A 26,857-nucleotide genomic window follows, 5' to 3' on the forward strand; every position below is an offset into this window, starting at 1 on the left:
CAAAATATATGGTTCAAGTATAAAAGGGGCATAAGGAAGTAAAATAGAACTGAATGCTGTGTTCAAGGATATTAAATGGAATTAAGGGAGTAGAGATTTGGCAGCAAGATACCACCACCCAGCTGAATTTAGGTCTAGGCACCACAGTACAAACCTTTAATCCTAGGAGGCAAAGACAAGCTGACCTCTGAGTTCAAGGTCAGTTTAGAACAGAAAAATTATAGGCAGAAAAAAAAAAAAATCCAGGCTTGGAGGACCACACCTTTAACCCCAGTTCTTAGGACACAGGCATGTAGATCTCTGGGTTCAAAGTCAGTCTACAGAGGAAGGTAGGTCTAGTGCAGCAAAGTTTAGGTAGTTAAGGAGTTGGAAAATCGAAATCTAGCGATAATGTATTACATATTGCAAGAGGGGCATGTTCGAGCTCAAACTAGCAGTAGATCTTTGGCAGTTTCATCCATGTGGCTCTGGCTTTATAGTCAAGAGGAGAAGAAAAACACTGAGACAATTGATATGGGTTAGTTGGAGCTAAGAATTTGGTGGTGATTAAGAAGAGACAAACATTATGGAGGTAAAATCTGAAGAGTGTTTTCTGAGAGCACAAGAAGCTGGGTTCTAGAAATAGCCAAGGTTGTACCTGCTGCTGTCACTGTACTTAGTGATGTGTAAGTTAGCCAGATTGTACCAATTTTGAAGGAATAAAGGGGTCATGAAGAACATCTAAGGCTTGTCACTGTGAGAGGCCATGAAAGGCCATTGAAGGTAAAGCCACAATTGCATTTAATAGCCCTGGACCTAATGGGTCATGCAAAAGATTTGAGACTTGCCATCAGGAAGAAAGCCTATGAGAGGCTATTGGTGAAGCCTAGTTGCCGTGGAAGATTCCAGCATACTGGAGATGGCAGTACTATGGGACAATCACTATGAACAGTGGTAGCAGTAAAGCGAATCAACCTGAGCTTAGAGTGCTACAGAGAATAGAGCTGGAGAAGTGACCCTAGCAATTTGTGATGGTTTGTATATGCTTGGCCCAGGGAATGGCACTAGTAGAAGGTGTGGACTTGTTGGAGGAAGTGTGTCACTCTGGGGGTAGGCTTGGAGACACTCCTCCTAGCTGCCTGAGGATGCTTAGTCTGTTCCTCGTTTCCTTGGATGAAGATGTAGAACCCTCAGTTCCTCCTGTATTCTGTCTACCTGGATGCTCCGGCTTTGATACTGAACTGAAACTCTGAACCTGTAAGCCAGTCCCAGTTAAATGTTGCCATTTATAGGACTTTTCTTTGTCATAGTATCTGTTCACAGCAATAAAACCCTAAGACATCCTTTAAAACAAGGGAAGATCATATGTGAATCCAAGAGACTGAAACAAGAAGCTATAACAGTGAAGTTGCCTTGTAGACTCCAAGATATGTGAGATGCCAAAACCATGGGCCATCTCCTGAGGAAAGCTGCTAACCGTGAGTGTAACTAGCCCAGGAGAAGGAATTTTGTTTCAGTCAACAAAGATAAAAAAGAAGCTGGAGATCTAAAGTCCACTTTGATATGAGACATGAAGATTCAGAGTTTGGACTTTGTCCATCTGGTTTAATGTCTTGCTTTGGGAATTACAGTTAACTGATTTCAATGAATCACAGAAAAGACCTTAAACATTGGACTTTTAACATTGTTTAGACTCATATAGACTATGGGAACCTTTGAAACTCAACTAATTGTATTTTGCATTCTGCAATAGGAAAGTATGGCCCCTATAGAATCATATGTTGGACAAACTCATGGGGGCCAGGGAGTGAAATACAATGGTTCCCAGGGAGTGGCACTATTAGGAAGTATGGGTTGTTGGAGTGGTTTTGTCACTATGGGTATGGGCTATAAAGCATTTACCCTAGCTGCCTGGATTTCAGTCTTCTACTAGCAGCCTTCAGATGAAGGTGCAGAACTCTCAGCTCCTCCTGTATCATGCCTGCCTATATGCTTTCATGTTCCTGCCTTGATGATACTGGACTGAACTTCCAAACCTACAATCCAGCCCCAAATAAATGTTGTCTTTTATAAGACTTATCTTGGCCATGGTGTCTGCTATCTGCAGTAAAACCCTAACTAAGACACAGGGTACATTTAATCAAGTAGGAGTATTTCATAAAGCAGTGTACCAAATACAATGATGTGAATGTGATACAATAAACTTCCCAAAGTAGTCTTTAAACCATTTCAGATAAGAAGATAAAGAACGTTAAGTGCACAGTGCAGCAAATGTCAATAATCCCTTGCTATTTCTTGAAGGATGTTAATTATTGATACATTCATATAGTGAAATTTAACAACAAGGAGAAATGGTACTAAAGATTAAATGATCCTATCATTATTCCTGTTGTCATACTACATCTTATATCTCCATTTATTTAAAAAATTCCATGGAGTTACTTTTTGTAATGTGAAGATATGCAAAACTATAAATTTCACAAGGAGCAACAGAGTTTTAAATGAACTAAATTAGTGAGGCAATATTCAAAAATAAATATTATGTCTTAAGATTAAAAGGGTCACAAGGGGAAACGATGAAGATCCAGAATATGTTTGGTTAGGATAGGTCAATATCGTGTAAAAAAACCTTTTGTGATTTACAAAACTGTTACATTTTGTGTCATGTTTGACTAGGGGAAATAGTTGTCAAGGTTACCATAAACCACCCTTCTAGACTCAATTTGAAGCTTTACATTTGATATAGACTACATCAAGGCAAATTAGGATGAGCTAAAATTTAAAAGCCAGAAGGGTTGGATTTAATGTCATCTCTAAAGTTAGCTATGCCATATTTTTCCTCTTTTTGTTGTTATTGTCTCCCTTACAGTGGTCTTTTTTTTTAAAAAATAAAATAATTGTATGTACCAAACCATCTCAGAAGCAAATACTTTTCAATAGTATTCTTTGATGAGATTAAGCCTATCTCATCGACAACACTGTAGGTATAACTGTATTATACCTCTAAAATAAATAGTTTGAATAGCTTTGTAATAACAAATGCTTGATCCAATCATTTAAATAATACTCTATGAAAAGTTGAGGTCTTCCAGGAACAGCTTTTACAGAAATCACAATGGATGAATAGATATGCTGCTTGTAGATTATTTCAGAAATGTGAATCATTGAAGAGACAAGAGGGAAAAATAAATGAAATGAAGTAAAGGTCGTGAAATGACATAAACATGAAGCTAAAGGCCTGAGATGAGATATGAAGGTCAAATGCCAGAGTAGGAAGGCGTGAGGTACAAAGCTCCAGGGCTAAAGTAATTTGAAAAACTCAGTTTTCATTTACCTAAGTGCCTTTCCTGAAAGCTGTTTTGCTTTGTTAGAAAAAGCAATATAATGCACCAGGAGAGTCAGGAATATAGCTCTTCTGTTGGAATCTAGCTTAAAATCCCCAATCCCTGCTTTACTTTTATGATGATATATTTTCCAACTATCTAGCATACATAATAGATAAACATGGGATGTAGTGGTTCTTATCATTACTTACAATTAAGATAAAAGATGAAGTAGCATTAATGATTAACAATCACTAAAAAAGACAGAAGAGAGTTAAATTATTTCATACTTCTAATTATCAAGGACAGTATATTACAATAGGGAATCTAGTCACTTTCATTCATAAAGCATGTTTGTTTTCATCTGAACTTTGTTTTGTTTTGAAATTGCTGCTGACTAGCAGCAAATCTCATTACCAGGGGAACACCATATTTCAACTCATCTTCAAATTAGGACACTGCAAGTTAAGTAGAAATATTTGGCTGGAATAGATAATATTTTTTTAGAAAATTTGTGTTGATGTTTCAGAGTTCATGACATAAGATTTCATTCTTCCTTTTTACATAACACACCTTTAGAAAAATACAGGTTGTGGCAGGCAATTTTTTAAAACAGCATTGTTTCTTCTAAAAGATAAATTAAAATGTCATTATCCCAAGTTTGTTAATAAAGCATTTTTTATCAATTTAATTGCTGAACCACAGAAGAACTGAAAAATTTTAAGAGGAAATATGTAAGGGGCAATGTACCTAACACAAGGCTACAGATTACCAACACTCATTTTGTTACAATACCCTCACTAAGACAAAGTGGATTAGCATTCAAGACACTAATGAAGATAATTTTCTCAAGGTCATTAGATGCTTAATAGTGTTTGGAGGAGCTGTAAAAGAATTGCACCTGGATGCTCTCATAATGGTTTGTATATCAGGATGTTGGAAATGGTGTGCAGATTGGTTACCAATTATTTTATAAGATTAGTTACAGCAGTCACAGATACATTTGATGCATAATATCAGACAAAGAACTGGTTCAAGATCATCTATTATAAATTCTACATTTATAACGGGGAGAGGCCCATCAATTTGTGTCTAATTATGCTTTTCCATGTGTGGAATAAAATACCTCAGGGTCTCTATAATAAAGCCTTATTAAAAATAATTTATAATAAAAAATAATTGTGAAATTCTTCCTGTTAGTGCTAATGATAATACAAATGATAATTGTCATGCTAGTACTTTGAGTGTTGCATCTAACAAAATACCTTCTTATCTTCTCTCACTTCCTGACAAAGAAACTCATATTAGAAATATGTTTGCTTAACATTGTGAATTTGAAATTCAAACAATATGCAAAATAAGAATGATTATTTGAGATACACGGCTTACATGCAAAAATGACACCATAAGTAAATTCAGACAAGTGAAGACCCTGAAATTTATTCTAATTTGTTTTAATGATTATGACCTGGCTCTTTCATAGTCTTCAATTAAGGTAATATTTATTACTCTCTATTATGTGTAACTTTCTTTGTTGTAAAATTTTAAAGATGAAAATTGTACATATCAAAAACTTCCAAATATATAAAAGAGGCAAATAGTTCCAATGTAACTATTACAGGACAGATTATGCTTGCACTTATATCTTAGAGAAATAACTATATAAACTGTGGAACAACATGTAAACAAGAAATATAGAAAAGTCTCATGGAGTTGTTTTGTATTTAAACAGTTTTTTGGATATATGTCAACATGTAATATATTATGATTGCCACGGTTCCTTGTGCCAGAATCTCTGACTGAATCTAAAGCTCAAGTAGAGAACAGCAAACATTCTCTATAGCAGGGCACTTGGGTAAGAGGGGCATTCATTCACTAATATATATGTGGGTCTTCATGCTTGCTCAACTAGGTATCTTATGCACTGACCCATGGCACCAGCTATAAATCATATTTTAAAAAGTAAAATCTGGGTTTACAACTCCATATCTTTGATATTTTTTGATATTTTGATATTTTTCCTTATTTAATTATTTTAATGTTTATTTCATGTGTTTATTATTCTTGATATACATATGCATATGCATGTGTATGGGAGTGATCATGCAGAAGTTTGTATGCATATAGATATCAGAGTTTAATATCAGATGTCTTTACTCAATCACTTTCCACATTGTCTTTTTGACTAGACTGTCAGCCAAGTAAGCACCCAAGGGCTTCTTCCTGTTTCTACTTATGTTCTACTGAAACTGCAATATTACTGTAGTAAATATTCTTTTGTGATTATAATTATTTTCCACATTCAGGACCCATATCCACCAGAATTTTAACACTTTGCCTGATTCTTATAACTTATTTGTACCCAGTTGTCTACTTTTCTTATTAGTCTGATCTTTCTTCATATAGAATTTTAAATTTCATTTAGACTTTGACTACTGTCTGTTCATATGGTACACATTAGACATTATATTCATGCATATGGTAAGGTTCTATGTAAAGAAAGACTTTTCATTTGGATCCTAACTATGTAACTGAAGCCAGAAGAAATGGCACATGCCAGTAGTTGCAGCATTCAAAGGAAAATGGTGGTTAGGAAGAAGAATATGGATTTCAAATCATGATCATCAACACAGTGAGTTTGAGGTTATCATGGACTATAAAAATCTTGTCTCAAAAAACAAAATATTTTCCTAGATGTTTTGTTTTTGTATCATTCTTTTAATTAGATACCTTAGGGCCAAGACACTTTGGGAAGACTACAAGCCTCTTTCCAAAGATCGTCCTATAACACTGAGCATCAAAATTGTGCTAGTATGGAAAGCATAATTATGCTGATTTTCTGTTGGGTTCATTTTCCAAAGACTACTGGTTATGTAATTGTTTTTTACTTCAAATGTTGAATTTTGAAGGACCAGAGTACACTAAGTGCTTTCAGTTTTCTAGAAATTGTATACTTGGAGTGAATCACATGCATTTTGAGTGACTTATGCCATCAGAAAGAGTTAAAAGCCCTACTGGGTATGTAACAAAATAAACACAGTCTACTTGCAACAATAGATGTTTTATATACTTGATGAAAGCAATTTTATTTTCAGTAAATCCTTATTTCCTGTCTGTCTTATGATAACTAAAATCAATAACAGGAAATTTTAGAGAATAAAGAGTCCTTTAGTTTCTTCTTTTGTCTGACTTTCCAAATAAGGGGTATGCCTCACTTGTCAGTGTTTAACAGAAATGCAATTTTCTTTTGTAGAAACGGCATTTGTTGAAGGAATAACATTACTGAGGCACTTTCTCAATTAAGGTCCCCCCTTCCCAGGTTTTCTCAGTCCTGTTCATTATTTAAAACATAAGAAAGAAATCAATCAAACTAACAAAACAATAATCAGCATACACTGGACTTACAGGAAGTTGACCATTAGGCATCTGTGGTGGATGCTAGCTGATGAACTTAGATACACAACAAAACCACGAGTTATCTTTTTAGTCCCACATTGACACTGTCAAGAAGTATGCTTTTTATTTTATTTTTTTAAATGATAAGTGATAAATAATACCATAGAAATAGATTTGGAAATTAACTACAGATTACAATGAGTACATTTTAGGGCATCTTGAAATCACAGAGGAATTTAACATATCTACTTCAGTTTTAACTGCTAAAATTATTGAAAAGCTGTATAACAAAAGGGACTGAAACAACAGAAATACCGAAAACAACATTAATATCCAAACAGAAATTTCCAGAAGTAATTTAGGTTCACATACTTTGTTTTTTTTTTAAACGACTTTATTTTACAAAACAAAGATAAATGTACAGATTTTAAACATTTTTTGCTTAAAATTATACTTTTTTGTCAGTACTGTTTTTTCAGATATTAAAATAATTTTTACATAAAACTATGTGAATATATTTTTTAGTCAGTACTTGATTTTTTCAAGGGCTTGACAGTATGCATTGAAAACCTAATAGTTACCATGAGCATAAAGTACATGCAAAAAAAAAAAAAAAAAAGAAAAAAAAAAAAAACGCACCATGGAAATAGTCAAAGTCTTCTTGTTTTGTATATATATATATATATATATATATATATATATATATATATATATATATTTGTTTTCTTTATTTCCTGGACTTCATACAGTCTGTGAGTTGTTTCTGGGGGAGTGCAAGCTTCTGGGGTTAGCATCCCAATATCAGAGACTGCATATTATGTCTGTTCTTTTGTGACTAGGTTATCTCACTCAGGATGATCTTCTCTAGATGCAGCCATTTTCTTAAGAATTTGGTTAAGTCATTGTTTCTGGTGGCTGAGTAGTATTCCATTGTGTAAATGTACCACAATTTTTGTATCCATTCATCTTCTGAAGGACATCTGGGTTCTTTCCAGCTTCTGGATATTACAAATAGAGCTGCTATGAACACTGTGGTGCATATATCTTTGTTGTGTATTAAAGTGTCTCTGGGGTATATGCCCAGAAGTGGAATAGCTGGGTCTTCAGGTAGTACTATATCCAATTTTCTGAGGTATTGCCAGACTGATTTCCAGAGTGGTTGTATTAGTTTGCAACCCCACCAACAGTGGAGAAGTGTTCCTCTTTCTCCGCAGCCTCGCCAGCATCTGCTGTCATCTGATTTTTGGATCTTGGCCAATCTGACTGGTGTGAGGTGGAATCTCAGGGTTGTTTTGATTTGCATTTCCCTGATGGCTAAGGATGTTGAGCAAGAAGTATGCTTTTTAAATAGTTCAGGTTACTTAATATTTCTTCCACATCACAGAGTAGACCAGGAGAAGGATTATACAAAAAAGGCATCTCCTTATGAAAAAATGTCAAAAAAAAAAAAAAATTCTCGTGCCTAATGCCTGAGAACATAAGGAAAATTGAAATGTTGCAGCACATACAGGTAGATTTATAGATATAAAAATGGCAGGATGATTGCTGCCAGATACTAAGTATCAATTCTGAATAGTCTAGAATCCATGGCGAATGCAGCACCAATATACCCTTTCTTGTTCAAATAATAGTAATTTCATGGGACAAATTATATACAAGTAAATTTCAAGTTAATTTAAAATATTAAAAAGTCACAGGTGAAGGTATTTGTATCACTTTCCACTAGTGTGAACTAGATTGACATTACCAGAGTATAGTAAAACTATTAGATATACACCAATTATAGAGCTCACAAAAGCATCTTATTTGTCATATCAACGAGTTAATCATGAGTTAAATGCATTTCACCATTAATGTGTAATGTGTTTGTATGCATCATTATGTTTGCAGTTTTGAGACCTAGTTAAAAAAGGCTTAGTTTAAGTATTTCCTGATCGAGAAGAGCAGAGAATATGTTGTAGAAGCATCCTGAACTGATTGCTTCTTGATTCTTCATTTATAAGGAAACTTTAAAAACCCAAGTGCCTCAATTCAATATAATTTTAAAACACTCTGCTGATGAGAATAATAACCAGTAAAAAAACAAGCAGATTATATCTTATTTTATAGAAGCATATTTATAATTTGTTTTTGTTTTTTTTTCCCCAATCCTAATGAATCATCTCTTTTGTTACCACCTGTATTTTACTAACTCAATATAAACTGCCATTATATGCACTGTAGCATTTGTCATACAAATCATTGTTCAACTGAAGCTCAAATTGCATTCCTAGTATCCTCCCTAATTGCTAGCTGTGAAATCTTTATTTTATTGGATGTTCATTGTATTTACAATTCAAATGTTATCCCTTTTCCCCTACTCCCATCACCCTCTCACATTGCCTCAATGAAGGTGCCCCCCTCTATCAAAAACTATCTCCCAACTCAGCCTCTTGGCATTCAGCTAAACTGGGAAAACAAGCCTTAACTTGGAAAAGGCCTCTTCTCCCATTGATGGCAGATAATGCTAAACTCTGCTACATATGCATCTGGGGCCATGGGTCTCTCCATGTGTAATCATTAGTTGGTGTTTTAGTCCTTTGAAGCTCTGGAAGGTTTGGTTGGTTGATAATGTTGTTCTTCCCATTCAGCTACTACAGTTCTTTCTTTAGCTTCTTCATTGAGGTCTTCATATTCAGTGAATGGTTAGCTGTAAGAATCCTAAACTATATCTGTATGACTCTGGCAGAGCCCCTAAGGATGTATCCATATCAAACTCCTGACAGTAAGCACATCTTTGCATCAGAAATAGTGCTTGGGTTTGGTGACTGCATATGGGTTAGATCCCCAGGTAAGGCAGTCTCTGAATGATCTTTTATTCAATCTGTGCAGTTTCTCCTGTGAGTGTTTTATTCTAAGACTGAGGCATCTAAAATCTGGCCTTCCTTCAGGTTGAGTATCATAAGGGCTGTGAGCAAAAAGTACATAGTAAGACCTTAATTCAGAATATCAAACCTTAGGAAAAAAGAAAAAAGCCAAGCACTGACAAAAATGTATTTTTATACATTTATGCAGAAATGTTTAAATTTTTTCTTTTGTCTTTGTTTTTTAAATAAAGTTTAAAAAAAAGAAAGGATTAGGAGGGGGAGCACCTTCATGGAGGGGGATGGGATTAAAAAAAAAGGGCTGTGAATTGTTTCTTGGGTATTCCGACTTATTGGGCTTTTCAGTGAGTGCATACAATCTATGTTCTTTTGTGTCTGAGTTACTTCACTCAGGAAGATGTTTCCTAATTCTATCCATTTGCCTAAGAATTTCATTAAGTCATTGACTTTAATAGCTGAGTAGTACTCCATTGTGTACCATCTTTTATGTATTCTTTCCTTTTGTGAAGAACATCTGGGTTCTTTAAGGCTTCAAGCTTTTATAAATAAGGCTACTATAAACATGGTGGAGCCTGTGTCCTTGTTATATGTTGGAGCAACTTCTGGGTATATGCCCAGGAGGAGAATAGCTGGGTCTTCAAGTAGTACTATGTCCAGTTTTCTGAGGAACCACCAGACTGATTTCTAGAGTAGTTGCACTAGCTTGCAATCCTATCAACAATGGAGGAGTGCTTCTTTTTCTCCACATCCTTGCTAGCATCTGCTTTCACCTGAGTTTTGATATTATGCATTCTGACTGGTGTGAAGTAGAATCTTATGGTTGTTTTGATTTTCATTTCCCTGATAACTAATAATATTGAACATTTTTTCGGTGCTTCTCAGTCATTTGTTTTTCCTCTGGTGGGTAGTCTCTCTTTAGATCTGTACCCCATTTTTAATAGGATTATTTGATTCTCCATAGTCTAACTTCTTGAGATTTTTGTATACATTGGATATTTGCCTTTTATCAGATGTAGAACTGGAAATGATCTTTTCACAATATGCTGCTTTTTAATCTTCTTGACAGCATCCTTAGCCTTACAAAAGCTTTGCAATTTTATGAGGTCCTATTTGTTGATTCTTGATCTTAGAGCATGAGCAATTAGTATTCTGTTCAGGAAAATTTCCCTGTGCCATATGCTCTAAGTTCTTCTCCACTTTCTCTTCTATTAGATTCAGTGTAGCGGGTTTTGTGTGGAGGTATTTGATCCACTTAGACTTGACATCTGTACAAGGATATTCACCTGGAGAACCACCCCATATGCAGCTACCAAACCCAAGCACTATTACTGATGCCAAGAAGTGTTTACTGGAAGGAACCATACATGGGTATCTCAGAGGCTCCCCAGGGACGTATAGAAAGAGATGAGGATGCTTACACTTAAACATCAGACTGAAAACAGTGACCCCAGAGAAAGAGCTAGAGAAGGGACTGAAAGAGCTGAAAGGTTTGCACCCTCCTGGGAAGAACAACATCATTAACAGCCAAGGCACTGAAGTGGAGAGTGTGATTGAAAGAGGGAGCACATTTATGGAAGCAAGTTGAGGAGGAGGGAAGAGAGTGGGGGAGGAAGGGTATAGAAAGAATATCCAATAAAATTAAAAAACAAGAAAAAAAATTGAAATAGAAGAAAGGATCTATCTTCATTTTTCTGCATGCTGACAGACAGTTGAACCAGCACCATTTATTATACATATTGTTTTTTTTACATTGAATGTTTTTAGCTCCTTTGTTAAAGATCAAGTTACCTTAAGTGCATGCATTCATTTCTGGGACGTCAATTATTTTCCGTTGATCTGCATGCCTATTTTTGTACTAATATTATGCCCTTTATTTTATGATTGATCTTTAATATAGCTTGAGTTTAGGGATGGCAGTTCCCTGGAAGTTCTTTTATTGTTAAAAATAGTTTTCACTATCCTGGGTTTTTTTCTTTCCAAATGAATTTACAAATTGCTCTTTCTAACTATGAAGAATGGAGTTGAAATTTTGATGGGAATTGCATTGAATCTATAGATTTCTATTGCCAAGATGACCATTTTTACTATATCGATCCTTCTGATCCATGAGCATGGGAGACCTTTTAATCTTCTGAAGTCTTCATTTCCTTCTTTAGAGACTTGAGTTTTTTTGTCATCCAGATATTTCACTTGCTTAGTGATGGTCACAGCAAAGTATTTTATATTATTTGTGACTATTATGAAGGGTGTCCTGTTGATTCCATCCTTTGAATAGAGGAATAATATACATTTGTTCGAGTTAATTTTATATTCAGGCATTTTGGTAAAGTTGTTTTTCAGCTGTGTTAGTTCTTTTGTGGAATTTTTGAGATCACTTAAATATATTATCCTATCATCTTCAAATAGTGATATTTTGACTTCTTCATTTCCACTTTGTATCCTTTTGACTTGTTTTTGCTCTCTGTTTGCTCTGGCTTGGACTTCCAGTACCATATTTAATAAGTAGAGAGAGAGTTAGTAACCTTGTCTATTTTCTATCTTTCACTGTCATCAAGCAAATCCATAAATAACTCATTTAAGTGACAAGCTTTTCATGTTTATTTATTTCAAATGTGTGTGTGTGCATGCATGCACACACGCACGCACCCACATGTGTTTCATGTCTTCATGTGTATCACATATGTCTGGTAACCTCTCAAGTCAGAAAAGGACATCAAATGTTTTGGAAATATAGTTAATGGCTGGTTTCGAACCATCATGTGAGTGCTGTAAATTAAACCTGGGTCCTCTATCAATCTGCCATTTCTCCAGACTATCTAAATTTATTTTCAATAGTTTTTTTTTCATTTCTTTTAGTATGACTCTCTTTGTTAGCAACTATCTGTTTATTCAATTGTTTTTATGTTAAATGTGATAGAACTTTCTGACAAATATTCAAATAGGATATAATCTCCACCAAAATTTGTAGTCTAAATCATCAAATAATGAATATTTCCCAGAGAAATGATTACTAAATATGAAGACCATATAGCCCCACTTTACACTGAGATTCATTGCCAAGTGGCACTGAAGATAACTGAGGCCTATGTATTTTATCAGCAAATGAAATTAAGATTTTGCAACAACTTTGACTTTTGACAAATGATATGTGATCTCCTGATAGAGAAGATTATGAAAAAGTAACACACATTTTATATTACTCACTGGTTAACTAAGAGTAGATGGAAGTATTGTGGTTTCCTTAAAAAGAAACTATTTATTATACTCTTTACTTAAAGTGTTCTATGAGTTTAAACAAGAATATGCTCATAATAAAATGCTTATATGAAAAATTGAATGCACAAGACTATATTAATAAAATGTTGTTAAATTGTAAATAAGAGTAAAGATTGGTGGCTGGTTAACTGTAAAAACAAAGATGAGAATTTAAAATATCATATTTCATGGAACATAAAAGCATGATTATATATCCTTAGTGCCTGCTTTACAAAGTCCAAGTTAAATTGCAGAAAAATTATTAAGTTTACCTATAGGATGAATCTATACCAGAAGCAAGGAGCCATGACAAGAAATTTTATCAAATTTTCAAAACAGTGTAACTGAACAATAACAACTGATTTATCAGGGTGATGTGCATTACTGTCTCAGACACTGGAAAAAGCACTAATCCTGGAAAGTAGGAGATAATAGTAGATTGAAAATGTAAGAACAAGTTGGTTTTAGGCCTCTTTCTAAACCTATAAGACAAATGAATTTTTATGACTGTTTATGGGGAGTTTGTTTATTACAATACAAAAATTGAAATATTCCATGTGTATGATTTTTAAGAAAACAAAAACATAAAGATAGAGCACAATAAAAAATACAAGTGATAACATGTGTTGAGTCATAAAAGAAACATCCTTGAGAAACATACATTCCTGAGGAGTTCTCAGATGTACTTGTTGCTCCACAATGAGATCGAAATGTTAAGAGGGAGAAACAGATAGAGACTATACTGAGCAAAGCTCTAACAGATTATTACATTAAACTGTGTTATAATCAAAAGCATTCCTATTTCAAGATTATTAGTCTACCAAGTAATAACATTTATATTCTTTTGCATATTTGAAATCAGTTTAAAAGTTTTTGGTGGAGATACCTAAGTTATTTAAAATTTTTAATTAGCCAACGCATGTGTCTTGTCCTCCAGAAACACCTATAAGCAACTTCGGAATCACTTAGTGCCTCAGACGACGGCCGGCTTTTCCCTGAAGCACACGCTTTTCGTCACCTCTTCCTGAAAAGGCCATGAAGACAGTTGAATATGTGAGCTCCAGGTTCAGCAAGAGACTATCTCAAAAAATGAAGGTATATGGCATAATTTTGTCCTTGCTCTCCTTGGTATTTTAGCTCTTGTTCTCCTTCCAGTAATCCTCTTGCCTTTTTACTACACTGGAGTTGGGGCACTTATCACTGAAGTCGCAGAGGACTCACCTGCCATTGGACCCAGAGGCCTTTTTGTGGGAGACCTTGTCACTCATCTACAGGATTTTCCTGTTACTAATGTACAAGATTGGAATGAATGTTTAGACACCATTGCATATGAGCCCCAAATTGGGTACTGTATAAGTGCATCAACATTACAACAATTAAGCTTCCCAGTTAGAGCATATAAACAACTAGATGGTTCTACTGAATGCTGTAACAATCAAAGCCTCACAGATGTGTGCTTTTCCTACAGAAATCATTTTAACAAACGGTTGCATATGTGTCTCCCTGCCCGGAAAGCAGTTGAATCTACTCAAGTTTGTAGAAGCAATAAAGATGGCAAAAGCAGCTCAACCTCCAGCTTTTGTATAGTACCACCCTTGGAAACTCACACTCGATTAATAAAAGTCAAGCATCCCCCACAAGTTGATATGCTCTATGTAGGGCACCCACTGCATCTCCACTACACTGTCCCGCGCATGTCGTCTCGCCCGCAAGAACGACACGGCACACACAGGATCCTTCTGTAGCAAGCTTTAATAACTCTTGAGAGGGAGAGCCAAAGCTATACAAAGCGGAGACCCTGAGTGCACCAAACCCTCCCCTTATATAGGGGTTTTGTCTCGCCTCGGACGTGGCGCCTCCTGATGGGCTAGGGCCAAATCATGCGATGTGATGTCAGAAGCGAGCACCCGGGTCTAGGGGCGTGGCTAGGCTTTAGGCGGGCATGCTCTGGTTATTTACCATTGTTCCTTAACGGAAACCAGCGCCATCTTGCAATGGCATGTAGGGTGGCGCCCCACACTACACAGTGAGCATTACAAGTTTTATCCCACGTTTCAACTTTCTAAGCATAGATCTGCCAGTGATTGTGGAGACATTTGTCAAATACCTGATTTCTCTTTCTGGAGCCCTGGCTATTGTTAATGCAGTGCCCTGCTTTGCCTTGGATGGGCAATGGATTTTGAACTCCTTCCTGGATGCTACCCTTACTTCAGTGATTGGAGACAACGATGTCAAAGATCTGATAGGATTTTTCATCTTGCTTGGTGGCAGTGTACTTTTGGCTGCGAATGTGACACTGGGACTCTGGATGGTTACAGCATGGTAATATTTGCTCTCACGCAACAGAATTAAGAAGTACAGCTATGTGGTAGTATCTGTTGCTGTTGAAACTTTTACTAGGTATGAAGTGTAAAGTGTTTCCTTAAAACATCTTGGCCAACCTCTTTGAGCTCCTAATATCTAGAGAATCCAAAAACTCTGTAGTAGAGGAGTGGAAAAAATGAAAAGCGTAATTCCTAACTACATTCTACTTTTAAAGATTGAATGTGAAAACTCTGAATGTTTGTCAAATAGTTTGTAAACAAGTCAACATTCGTTCATGTAATACCATTTTGTGTGACTATATAGCATTTTGGAATAGTAAACGGAAAAGCAGAATCTGGTAGAAACGTGTGTGTGTGTGTGTGTGTGTGTGTGTGTGTGTGTGTGTGTGTGTGTGTTCTACTAGTGTTTGAAACCAGGGCCTTACTTATACTACTTATGCTAAGCTTACCTTTCCCAGGTAAAATTTACTGAAAAGTGCCATTATGATGATGTGGTGGTGTACGCCTATAATCCCAAAATGTATTTGGGAGGCTAGGCAAAAGGATCATGAATTCAAGGCCATCATCTTTAGCTACATAGTGGGTTCCAAATAGCACTGGCCACAGAGCAAGACCCTAAGACCTTGTCATGCACACTCATGCTCTCTCTCTCTCTCTCTCTCTCTCTCTAACACACACACACACACACACACACACACACACTCCATTAATGATTTGAGGGAGGCTAGACCTTGGTTAAATGGAAGATAGAGAAAGTGCTCTTGGTTTTATAACTCTTGTCTTTATACCAAGTAAATGAAAAATGTTGACAGTAGATAAGGCCTGTGATGTGATAAGACAGTTTGTCACACAAGTATTACCTTTTTCATAGTATAGGTTCACACTCTCACAACATCCTAGCCATCTTATATAGAGTATGCTGCAGGAAGAATCTCCCACAGCAGCATGTAAGCTCAGGCAGTTAGAGGTAAACTTGAGAACTAAGCTGAGTCCTCTAACAGATCACCACAGAACTTTAGCAAATCTACTTACCACCACTTCCTACAGCTTTGAAGTTTAAAATTAACTCTTCCAGGGTACCTTTTCCTTTGTGCTGCAAGAACATTAAACCCTGAGCCATACCCTGTCCTCACCAGCACCAATATGTTTCTCTCTGTTGGCAGGGTTAGACACCTAATCTTTGCTTTCCATCTCCCCCTAAGCTACCTCTGTGAGTACACAAAAGACTTGGTAGTCTAGTGAGAATTGCTGCACAAACAAATATTTCCCAGAATCTAGAAACAGACTTTTGAACTATAAAGAACCACAATTGATCTTGTGGGGTAGCAGTCCAACCCTGGGAAATTCAGAAAGTCAGCTGCTATGAAGCTGTTAGTCTTAAGAATACATATGCACATACTGTTTCTGTCATGAAAAATACATACTTCATGAATCACACACATTAGAGGTAACAAAAGGCAATGATTCATTCATTAATAGCCAGATATATACCTCCCTCCTGAAGTAAGGTACTTCATAAGGTTACCTTTTTCAGAACATTAGTTTTCTTAATCACCTAAAACTTTTAAGTCACTTTTTAGAAAATTTTTAGACTTTATTACAAATTTACCTTCATTCTTTAATAGGAATAATACACTGAATATCATTTTGAGATTTTATCAATGATGGGCCATTAGTTACTAGTAGTACTGAAGTCATTCAAATTACTAACTTTTATCACAGAAAATATGTCATTGTTGTCTTCTAAGATCACTCAGGACCAAAATGTATCTGCATACTAAGATGCACAGACCTTTTCAGGTAAAGCCTAGAGAATGCCATGAAATACTCACATAATTAACTTCATCACACATGTGAAGCAGTTTACTGATAAAAATGTATGTGTGTAGGTCATTTTTTTTCAATACTGAGGAAAATAATGTTTGATACCGTACTTATAGAGCCCAGGACCTCACACATGCTCGCAAGTATTCTACCACTAAATTATTATCCATAGACCATGAAAATATTTTAATAAGAGGAAATTCTATTCATTATCTTCATTTTCTGAGTGAAGGCAACAATACAAAACCTCATTTCCTATTAGCTGCTGAACACCTGTGCTAGCTAGTCTTTAGGGTCTGGGTTTAGGAGCTTCTCTCCTGGAAGTCCAGCAGATTTGTATGCAGATGGGCTCATTACTAAAGAAAGGAGATGTTACATATTGTCTCTTCAGCTTCACTGTGGGCTCCTTGCCTCCCTGCATAGTGCATGAGATATCAGAAATGCCTAATGTTCTTGAATGGATGATTAATGTTATTTATGGATAGAAAAGCATGCTTCTATTTAAGCTGTAAAAAGGATTGAATATTTACTGTAAATATATGTTGACATAGTAAAGCTTAGAATGTCTTATGTCCCTGGTGTATTATCATCTTTATGGGAACAAACATTTTGGTTTCTTCAGAGCAATTAGAAAAACAAATTATATTGGAAAATGAATTATGTTAGTAATTTGAAAAAAAAATAAAATTTTTAATTAAATTTACTTTTATTATATACCTTAATTTTGGTTTTTCAAGACAGGGTACCGCAATGTAACTCTAGTGTACCTTACACTTACTATTTAGACCAGGTAACCTCAAACTCAGAGATCACCAACTTAAAGGGCTCGTAATTATTTTCAACAAGATTTAAAAAAAAAAAACTTCCCTTACCTAAAGAAAGAGATAGATGCTCATGAACATAAACGTAGCCTACAGAACTCAAAATAGACTAGAACAGAAAAGAAGCTCCTTCCATCATGTAATAATCAAAACGCCAAATAAACCAAACAAAAAATATTAAAAGTATTAATGGAAAAAGGTAAAATAGCATTTAAAAGCAGCCCTATCAGAATTACACCAGACTTTTCACCAGAGACTCTAAAAGTCAGAATATCCTAGGCAGATGTCATACAGACCCTAAGTAAACCACAAATATCAGCCCAGGCTACTATATCCAGCAAAACTCTCAATTACCATAGATGGAGAAGCCAAGATATTCCATGAGAAAAAAAAGTGCAATATCATTCCACAAATCCAGCCCTACAAGGGATAATGGATGGAAAACTCCAGCAAAAGGAGGGAAACTACATCAAAGAAATATCAAGATAGGAATATTTTTCAGCAAACCCAAATGATGATAGTCACACAAACATAATTCAAACTCTAACAAAAACTAATAGGAAATATCAATACTTTACCTTAATATCTCTTAACATCAAAGGACTCAATTCTTCAATAAAAGAACATAGACTAACAGACCATGTGCCAGAAACACACCTCAGTGACAAGGACAGTCACTACCTCAGAGTAAAATGCTAGAAAAAAAAAAAAAAAAAAAAATCCAAGCACATGGTCCAAAGAAATGATCTGGATTATCCATTCTACTATTGAATAATATTGACTTTTAACCAAAAGTAATCATAAAAGGAAAGTCACTTCATATTTATCAAAGAAAGGAAATCAACCAAGATGAACTTTTACTTTGAAAATACATGCTCCAAGTGAAAAGGCAGCCACATTCATATAAGAAACTTTACTAAAGTTCAAATCATGCATTGCACCTCACACATTGATAGTGGAATAATTCAGGAACCCACTCTCAGCAATGGACAGATCATAGAAACAGAAACTAAACAGAGACTCAGTGAATCTAATAGATGTTTTGAACCAAATAGAATAAACAGATATCTATATAAAATTTCATCCTAAGAAAATAATATGCCTTCTTCTCAGAACCTAATGGTATCTTCTCCAAAACTGATCAGGCCCCAAACAGACCTCAAGAAATACAAGAAGATTGAAAGATTACCATGCATCCTATCAGATGACTTTGGAATAAAACTGGTCTTCAATAACAAGAAAAAAACAACATGAAGCCCGCATATACATAGAAGCTTATTAGTGTCCTACTTAATGATAACTTGATCTTTAAAGAAATAAGGAAAAAGATTAAAGATGATTTAGAATTTATTGACAATAAAGGCACAAAAGGGTCAAATTTATGGGCCACAATGAAAGAAGTGCTAAGAGAAAAACTCATAGCTCTGAGTGCCTCCAAATGGAAGCTGGAAAGAGTATACATGTACCTTGAGAGCATGCCTGAAAGTTCTAGAACAAAAAGAAGCAAATACACCTAAGAGGAGTAGACAGCAAGAAATAATAAAACTCAGAGCTGAAATCAACAAAGTCAAAACAAATGAGAATTATACAAAGAATCAGCAAAACCAGGATCTGGTTCTTTGAAAAAATCAGCAAGGTTGATAAATCCTTAGCCATATTTATTAGAGGGTGCAGAGAGTGTATCCAAATTAACAAAATTAGAATAGATAAGGGAGACATAACAACACAAACTTAAAAAATTTAAAAAAACATCATATCCCAGTACAAAAGCCTAGACTCAACAAAACTAGAAAATAGGAAAGAAATAGACAATTTTTCTAGACAGATATAGGGAACCTAAGTGAAACCAGGGTCAGAAAAAAAAAAACATGTAAACAGTTACATAACCACTAAAGAAATAAGATCAGCCTTTAAAGTCTCCCAACAACAACAACAAAATCAAAAAGAAACATAAAGAAACAAAACAGGACCAGATGGATTTATTCCCCTTTTTTCCCTATGAAGCAACAATTATCTCATACATAATCTATTAATGAAACAACAAATAAAGATAACTTTAGACCCATTTCTCTTATGAATAACAATGAAAAATATTAATAAAGTTCTCTCAAATCAAATTTAAGAACATAACAAAATTTTCATTCCCCTTGATCAAGAAAGCTTCTGTAAGGCAAAGTTCACTGTCAATAGCATAAAATTCCAACTCAGCTCTTAATAAAGTTAGAAAGATCAATAGAGCAATTTGCAAATTCAGTTGGAATACCAAAAAATGCAGGATATCAAAAACTCTTCTCAACAACAACAAAAAATTTCTGAGGGAATCACCATTTCTAATCTCAAGCTGTATTATAGAGAATTCCTAACAAAAACTCAATGATATTGGTACAGAGACAGGCAGGTAGATCAATGAAATAGAAATGAAGACCCAGAAATGAACCCACACACCAATGGTCACTTGATTTGACAAATGAGCTTAAATATAACCAATTTTGAAAAAAGACAGCATTTTCAACAAATTCTTTCCCTTCAACTAGTTGTTAGCATGTGGAAGAATGGAAATCTATCCAGTAGTATTGTCTTGTACAATGCAAAAGTTCAAGTGGATCAAGCACCTTTATATATGACCAGATACACTTAAACTAATAGAAGGGAAAGTGGGGAAGTGCCTCAAACTCATAGTCTGGGAGGAAAATTTCCTTAACAGAACTCCAATGGCTTATGATCTATGATAAACAGTTGACAAATGGGACATCATAAAATTGCAAAGGACACAGCAAAATAATCATTCACCTTGATCAAGTAAGCTTCTGTAAAGCACAGAACACTTCCAAAAGGACAGAACAGCAACTAACAAATTGGGAAAATATCTCCACCAATCCTATATCCTATAGAGGGCTAATATCCAGTATATAAAAAGAACTCAAGAACTTAGACTACAGAGAATCAAATAACCCTGTTAAAAATGGGGTACAGAGTTAAACAAAGAATTCTCAACTGAAGTATATTGAATGAATGAGGATCACATAAAGAATAATTTGATATCAGTAGTCATCAGGAAAATGCAAATCAAAACAACCTTTTGATTCTACCTCACACCAGTCAGAATGGTTAAGATGAAGAAGAAGAAGAAGAAGAAGAAGAAGAAGAAGAAGAAGAAGAAGAAGAAGAAGAAGAAGAAGAAGAAGAAGAAGAGGAAGAGGAAGAGGAAGAGGAAGAGGAAGAGGAAGATGAAGAGGAAGAGAAAGAAGAAGAGGAAGAAGAAGAGGAAGAAGAAGAGGAAGAAGAGGAAGAAGTAAAAGAAGAGGAAGAAGAAAAAGAAGAGAAAGAAGAGGAAGAAGAGGAAGAAGAGGAAGAACAAGAAGAAGAACAAGAAGAAAAAAAACTCAGGTGACAGGAGATGCTGGTCAGGATGTGGACAATGAGGAATACTCCTCCATTTTTGGTGGAATTGCCAACTGGCACAACCACTCTGGAAATAAGTCTGGCAATTTCTCAGAAAATTGGACATAGTACTACCTAAAGACCCAGCTATTCAACTCCTGGGCATGCTCTCAAAAGATTTTTCAACATATAATAAAGACAAATGCTCAACCATGTTCATATCAGTCTTATTTATAATAGTCAGAAGCTAGAAAAACACGTGACTTCCTGAAATTATTAAGCAAATGGATGGAAGTAGAATATATAATCCTGAGTGAGGTAACCCAATCTCTCTCTCTCTCTCTCTCTCTCTCTCTCTCTCTCTCTCTCTCTCTCTCTCTCTCTCTCTCTCTCTCTCCCACACCTCTTTCTCTCTCACACACACAAACCTCAAAAACAATAAGAAAAAATTACAAACCACACATTGTGTGCACTCACTGATAAACGGATGTTATCCCAACATCTCAGAATACCCAGTATACTTTATTTTAATGTAATAAAACACACTTGAGAAATTTTCTTTTTTTTTCTTTTTTTTACAACTTTATTTGAAAAAAACAAAAATAAATGTACAGATTTTAAGCATTTTTTTGCATAAAAATATACAATAAATTTTTGTCAGTACTTGTTTTTTTTCTTTTTAAAGGTTTGATAGTGTGATTAAGATCTTACTAGTTACAATGAGCATAACATACATGTAAAACAAGATGTAACCTGGAAATAGTCAAAGTTTTCTTGGTGTGTAAAGATTTTTTTTTTTTTTACAATGAGCAAAGAGTACATGTAATAAAGGGCATAACCCGGGATTTGTCAATGTGTTCTTGGTGGGTAAGGATTGAGCAAAGTTTTTTGTTGTTGTTTTGTTTTGTTTTGTTTTTTTCTTGGACTTCACACAGTCTGTGAGTTATTTCTTGGGCAGAGAAATTTTCTAACTTCTTTTTTTTTATTTTAGAGTGAGCTTTTTATTATTAAGCATATCTAAAGGACATGGGTTTCCATTGATGAACAGGTCTGCGAAAACTTGGGCACATTGCTGGTAACTGGAGCCATAGGTTGTGTCTGGGTCCCTTTGGCCCTCCTTCTCAGGAGGTGTTTAGGGATCAGCCAGCCAAGTATCAATATCATCTGAGGTACCAGTGCCATTTGAAATGGAACCAGAGGTGGAAGATGCCATTGGCAAACTGGCAGCAGAAGTCATGGTGGTGTGAACACTCCCAAATGTGACTGACAAACTTGAAAGCAATGTCAACACAGGGCAGTCCTGCTTCAAACATAGGATGGAGAAATGCTGGTTTACCACGCAGACCTCCAGGAAATTCTCTGGAATGGCATGCTTGCAGATAAATTTTCAGTAGAAGATGTTGAACTTGTAATCCTGCACAATCTTGGGCAAGCAGTTGTTCAAATCATCGTGCTTTTTATTTTACGTGTTCCACTTGATACAGATATCTACACATTTGAAGAAGATAGGTTTTCATTCACCTAGTACTTGGCAAGTATAGCTAGTACTGTGCAACAGGCAGATACAGCTTAGTGACATCTCCAGTGTGAACTGCTCTTAGTCCTGTCCCTTGCCCTTAGCACTCTTGGTGGTGTTGCCTGTAGTCTGGAGTTACTGAGACTACAGCTGCAGAGTCAGAAGGTCCTCTTGAGGCTCCTGGAGGTATGCATCCATCAGAAAGTCCTGTGTCTTCAGCAGCCATCGGGTGTAGAACCCAGTGTCATAGTCTGACAAGCTCTGATGGATCAGGTCATCTGCCATCAGCAACTCTTTGCCTTCTGCCTCAGTTTCTGATTCTTATTTGCCAGTTGCCTGAGTCTCCTCCTTGGGGTCCACTGAAGGGTCTGGATTAGGAGCTAGCTCCTCAGGCTTAGATTTAAAGATTGAGAACATCACTACCTGCTTCTCCTTGAGTTTGAACTGCTTCTGCAAAAGAGCATCCTGGTGAGGCTCACAGGGCCTGACTTTGACAGTGCATGCAGGTAACTTCTGCAGCATGCTCTATCAATAATTCATGAGTTTGAGACTGCCAGTATGGATCTGTCCCTTGATGTCTGGAATATGACTTATAGATGGTTTTATGTCTTCCCCTTGAACACTGTATTATAGTTCTCTAGAGTCACAAAACTTATGGAATATCTCTCTATATTAAGGGAAATTATTGAAACAATTTCCAGTCTATAGCCCCACTTATCCAACAATTGGCAGCTTTGAATGGGAAGTATAAGAATCTAGTTGATCAGTTACACAGGGCTAGGTATTTCAGTAGGTTTTCAGCTGATCTATATAAGCTGGAATCCTGAAGAAGCAGGTTCTAGCATATGTGCTGGCAAATAAGTGCCAGCAGCAAAGAAATAGAAAATCTCCCTTATTCCATTATCCTTATGTGTCTATAAGAAGGAATTACACAGAGTAATGGTGTGTACCATCACAACTAGATTTGCTCTATACCATGCTCTATATCAATTTGACATTCTTTATACCAGGCTCATCTTCAACTGGGAGATCTGCTGGTCTCTGTTTTTTGGGATTAAAGATAGGTGTCAACCTATGTCAAAATCCAGGTCAGACACCTATGTCTTCCAGCCTCAAGTTCTGGATTTCAGGCCTGCCCTCCATTTCTGGATTGTAATTCATCCCAGATGTTGTCAAGTTGACAAATAGGAATAGCTATCACAAACACAGACTGCACACTGGAGCTGAGAGAGGTGTTGATCTGTTCCACATTATTCTGGTTCTTTGCCAGAGGCCTTCAGCTGGGCAATTTAATTCACTGTGATGGTTGTCATGCCTACCAGAATTACACATTCTTAACCCGTTCTAGTTTCATGTAACCTTGATTTCCTCTGGATGGTCCTTCATATATACAACCATGAGGCTGTTGAGGAAGGTGTAGGGTTTCTGCATTATTATCACCAGCTCTCACTGATGTACTCGGCCAGCAGGTTGGCTGGCTTGGCCCATTTGTCTCAGATTCAGGCCTTGGAGTGACGCTTGGTTGTGCTTGCCACAGGTACATGGCTTCAGCTGCCCTAAGGGCTCTGAGAGCATCATAGAAATTCTGACCTAGACCCAGATAACCCTGAGGACTATAAGTACTTGTAACCCTTCTGGGCCCACAAGCCCTGTGCTTTCTCCTCACTTGTCAGAGTATGTGGACTAGTTCTCTTGAGTGCCATCTGTGTGTTCAATGGCTTCAGCTTTGCCTCCAAGATGCCTGACACTTGTTTCTCTCCAATGCCTCTGCTCCGAGCTGTGCTGACTGCACTCTTGATGTCTCTCTTGTTTCTGTAGCCTCTGGCTGCTCAGACCATGTCTCTTTCTCAGACCCAGTTACAATCCAGTGTGAATTTAGCTTGCCTGGCACCAGGGACCTAGCGACAGCTGGTGGAAATGTAAGATTCTCTGAGGCTTACTGCCTCTTTCTGCTAACCTAGGCCTAGACTTTGAAGCTTTTAGTCTCCATACAATCTCATTTAGGTCTAAAATGTTTTAGCCTCTGAGACATGTGGCTGATAAGCTGAATTTTTCTTGTTCTTTTGAACTCTTGCTGACTAGTTTAACTCAGCTGTTCTGGCTCAAACTCCTCTTCAAGCTTACAAGTTCTAACTGCCTTCTCTTTCTTGACCTCTACTAAATTGCTATGATTGGCCTCATACTAAATTTGGTAATATGTTCTTACCTTCTGTCTCTGTTTGATTATATTTCTTATTTTAAAACACAAAAATCCAAGCTGTTTGATTTTAGTAATAAACACTCAGGAAACCTGATATTGTGGTGAAAGTCTGCTAGTTCAGAGAAGAAAGCACCCAGCTGACTTTCCTACTCCATAGAAGTCTGAAAGGGGAAAACAAAACAAAACAAAACAAAAAAAACCCAGTTTTCTTCTCCACACTGTCTTAAACCCAACAACCTTCCTTTCTGTATATTAGGTTCATTCCCTGTCAGGTAGTTGCTTAGTTGCTTGCTTTGCCTTTTGTCTTACGGTTGACTTTATGTAGATCTTGTATTAAAGATGTGTTCTAGGATTGAGGCACCAAAAAATTAATTGTTTGCAGTAAAGAAAATTCTCTTAGATGAAAGACTAAACTACAACTAGAAATAAATTCTTACAGTACACAATCTCAGAGTTCATAATGTGATCAAACAACCTGGGACAATGGTTTTTTCAGTCTTTATGTCTGTCAACTTGTTCTGTCTGTACAATCTGTCTTTGTATATTTTTTGGTAAAAACAGTTGTTCAATGCTCTGGATAGAGTTTTGGAATAAGTAAAATAATTCTGAATTACTTTTCAAAACAACAGAATATGATGGCACCTATATTTTTGCTATGTACATTTTTTCCTTCACCTTAAAGAGTACATTAGCATTACTTTATTACTATTCAAGTTATACTGTTATGTTTCATGGAAAGTTAGATTTCTCATAATGGTATATGTCACTAAAAGGCATCTGCTGTGAAACTGAATATGGCTACTTACCATTAGGTTGAAAGAGTAAAACAATAATATAAAGATGACAGTTTTCATATCATTTTACATTTAACTTATTTGCCTAACCAGTTAAATTCATATATTTCCTTATTTATCCCTTATTTTAAAAACTTACAGAAATTGCTAGTAATAGGCCATCTTTAAATGACAAGCAATTATTTCATATGCTTTAATTTATAAGCCTGATTGTGCTGGATATGGTGATTCTAATGCAGCACTCTAAGAAAATGATGTTGAAAATTTGTAACTGATTGTATTAACCTGGAAATCATCATAAATAAGTAACACCATGTGCAGAGAGGAAATGTTCTTTTTTCTCTGTCACATGTATCAAACATTATTGAGATCATAATGGCACTTACAATTTTTATGTTTTCATTTGACAATTTAAGATAGATTATTTGTTTCATTCAAAATCAATAGCAGAGAAGCCCAATGAGAACGTCTCTGGCATTTTTAATAATAGAAACCAATTTTACTAAGAACTTTGTTTCTCTCAGGCAGTTTGTAGATAATATTTAATTTTAAATGACTAGAGAAAACCATGGGATTTATTAATCACTTATTTTGTTCTTAAATTACATTCTATTTACCATTAAATCATGTCAGTTCAAACTCCAAAATTTATCCCCTATCCATGTATATTTTGTTTCCCTTACTTGTCTAGTTTAAAGTTATTAAAATCTTCCACTCCAATCACAATAATAGATTTATTTCTCCATAACTGATTATTAGATAGGTGAAATGTATCCATATTTGACATTAGCACATCCATCAAAATAGAATAGAAAGGTAGGACTTTCCTCAATATTAATTTAAACTTTATTTAATGTAATAACATGCATCTCCAGTGATTTCTGATATTCAAATTCCATTATAGTATTAAGATGTGGGCAGATTTTTTTTTGAGGTACAGAAAAGTATGGCAAACACTTTTGTCTAAATGCATGCGGTCTCAGAAGAAGCTAAGAACAATGATCCATTGCAATTTCCACAAACGTATTTGCTGCCAGGGCCTATTAAATTGTGAAAGCTTTGTCATAGGTAGGTATTGATAATTATGATAGTATATTCTTAACCTATCCAAACTTTATTTTATTTGTCACACAGATCAACATGGACACATTTTGCATTAAATAATAACAACAATAACCTC

General features: G+C 35.7%; 1 protein-coding gene across 1 annotated transcript; it reads left to right on the plus strand.

The window, feature by feature from the left end:
• Positions 1-798: 798 nt before the first annotated feature.
• On the plus strand, positions 799-15,143 carry LOC308414977 (membrane-bound transcription factor site-2 protease-like; the record flags this gene model as incomplete). The annotated part of the gene is made up of 3 exons (XM_080910122.1): positions 799-904; positions 13,913-14,502; positions 14,844-15,143. The coding sequence occupies 3 exons, from the start codon at positions 799-801 to the stop codon at positions 15,141-15,143; spliced, it is 996 nt and encodes a 331-aa protein (XP_080766248.1).
• Positions 15,144-26,857: the final 11,714 nt, after the last annotated feature.

This window comes from Micromys minutus (genome assembly GCF_963924665.1).
Source record: "Micromys minutus genome assembly, chromosome: X".
Taxonomy (NCBI): Eukaryota; Metazoa; Chordata; class Mammalia; order Rodentia; family Muridae; genus Micromys; species Micromys minutus.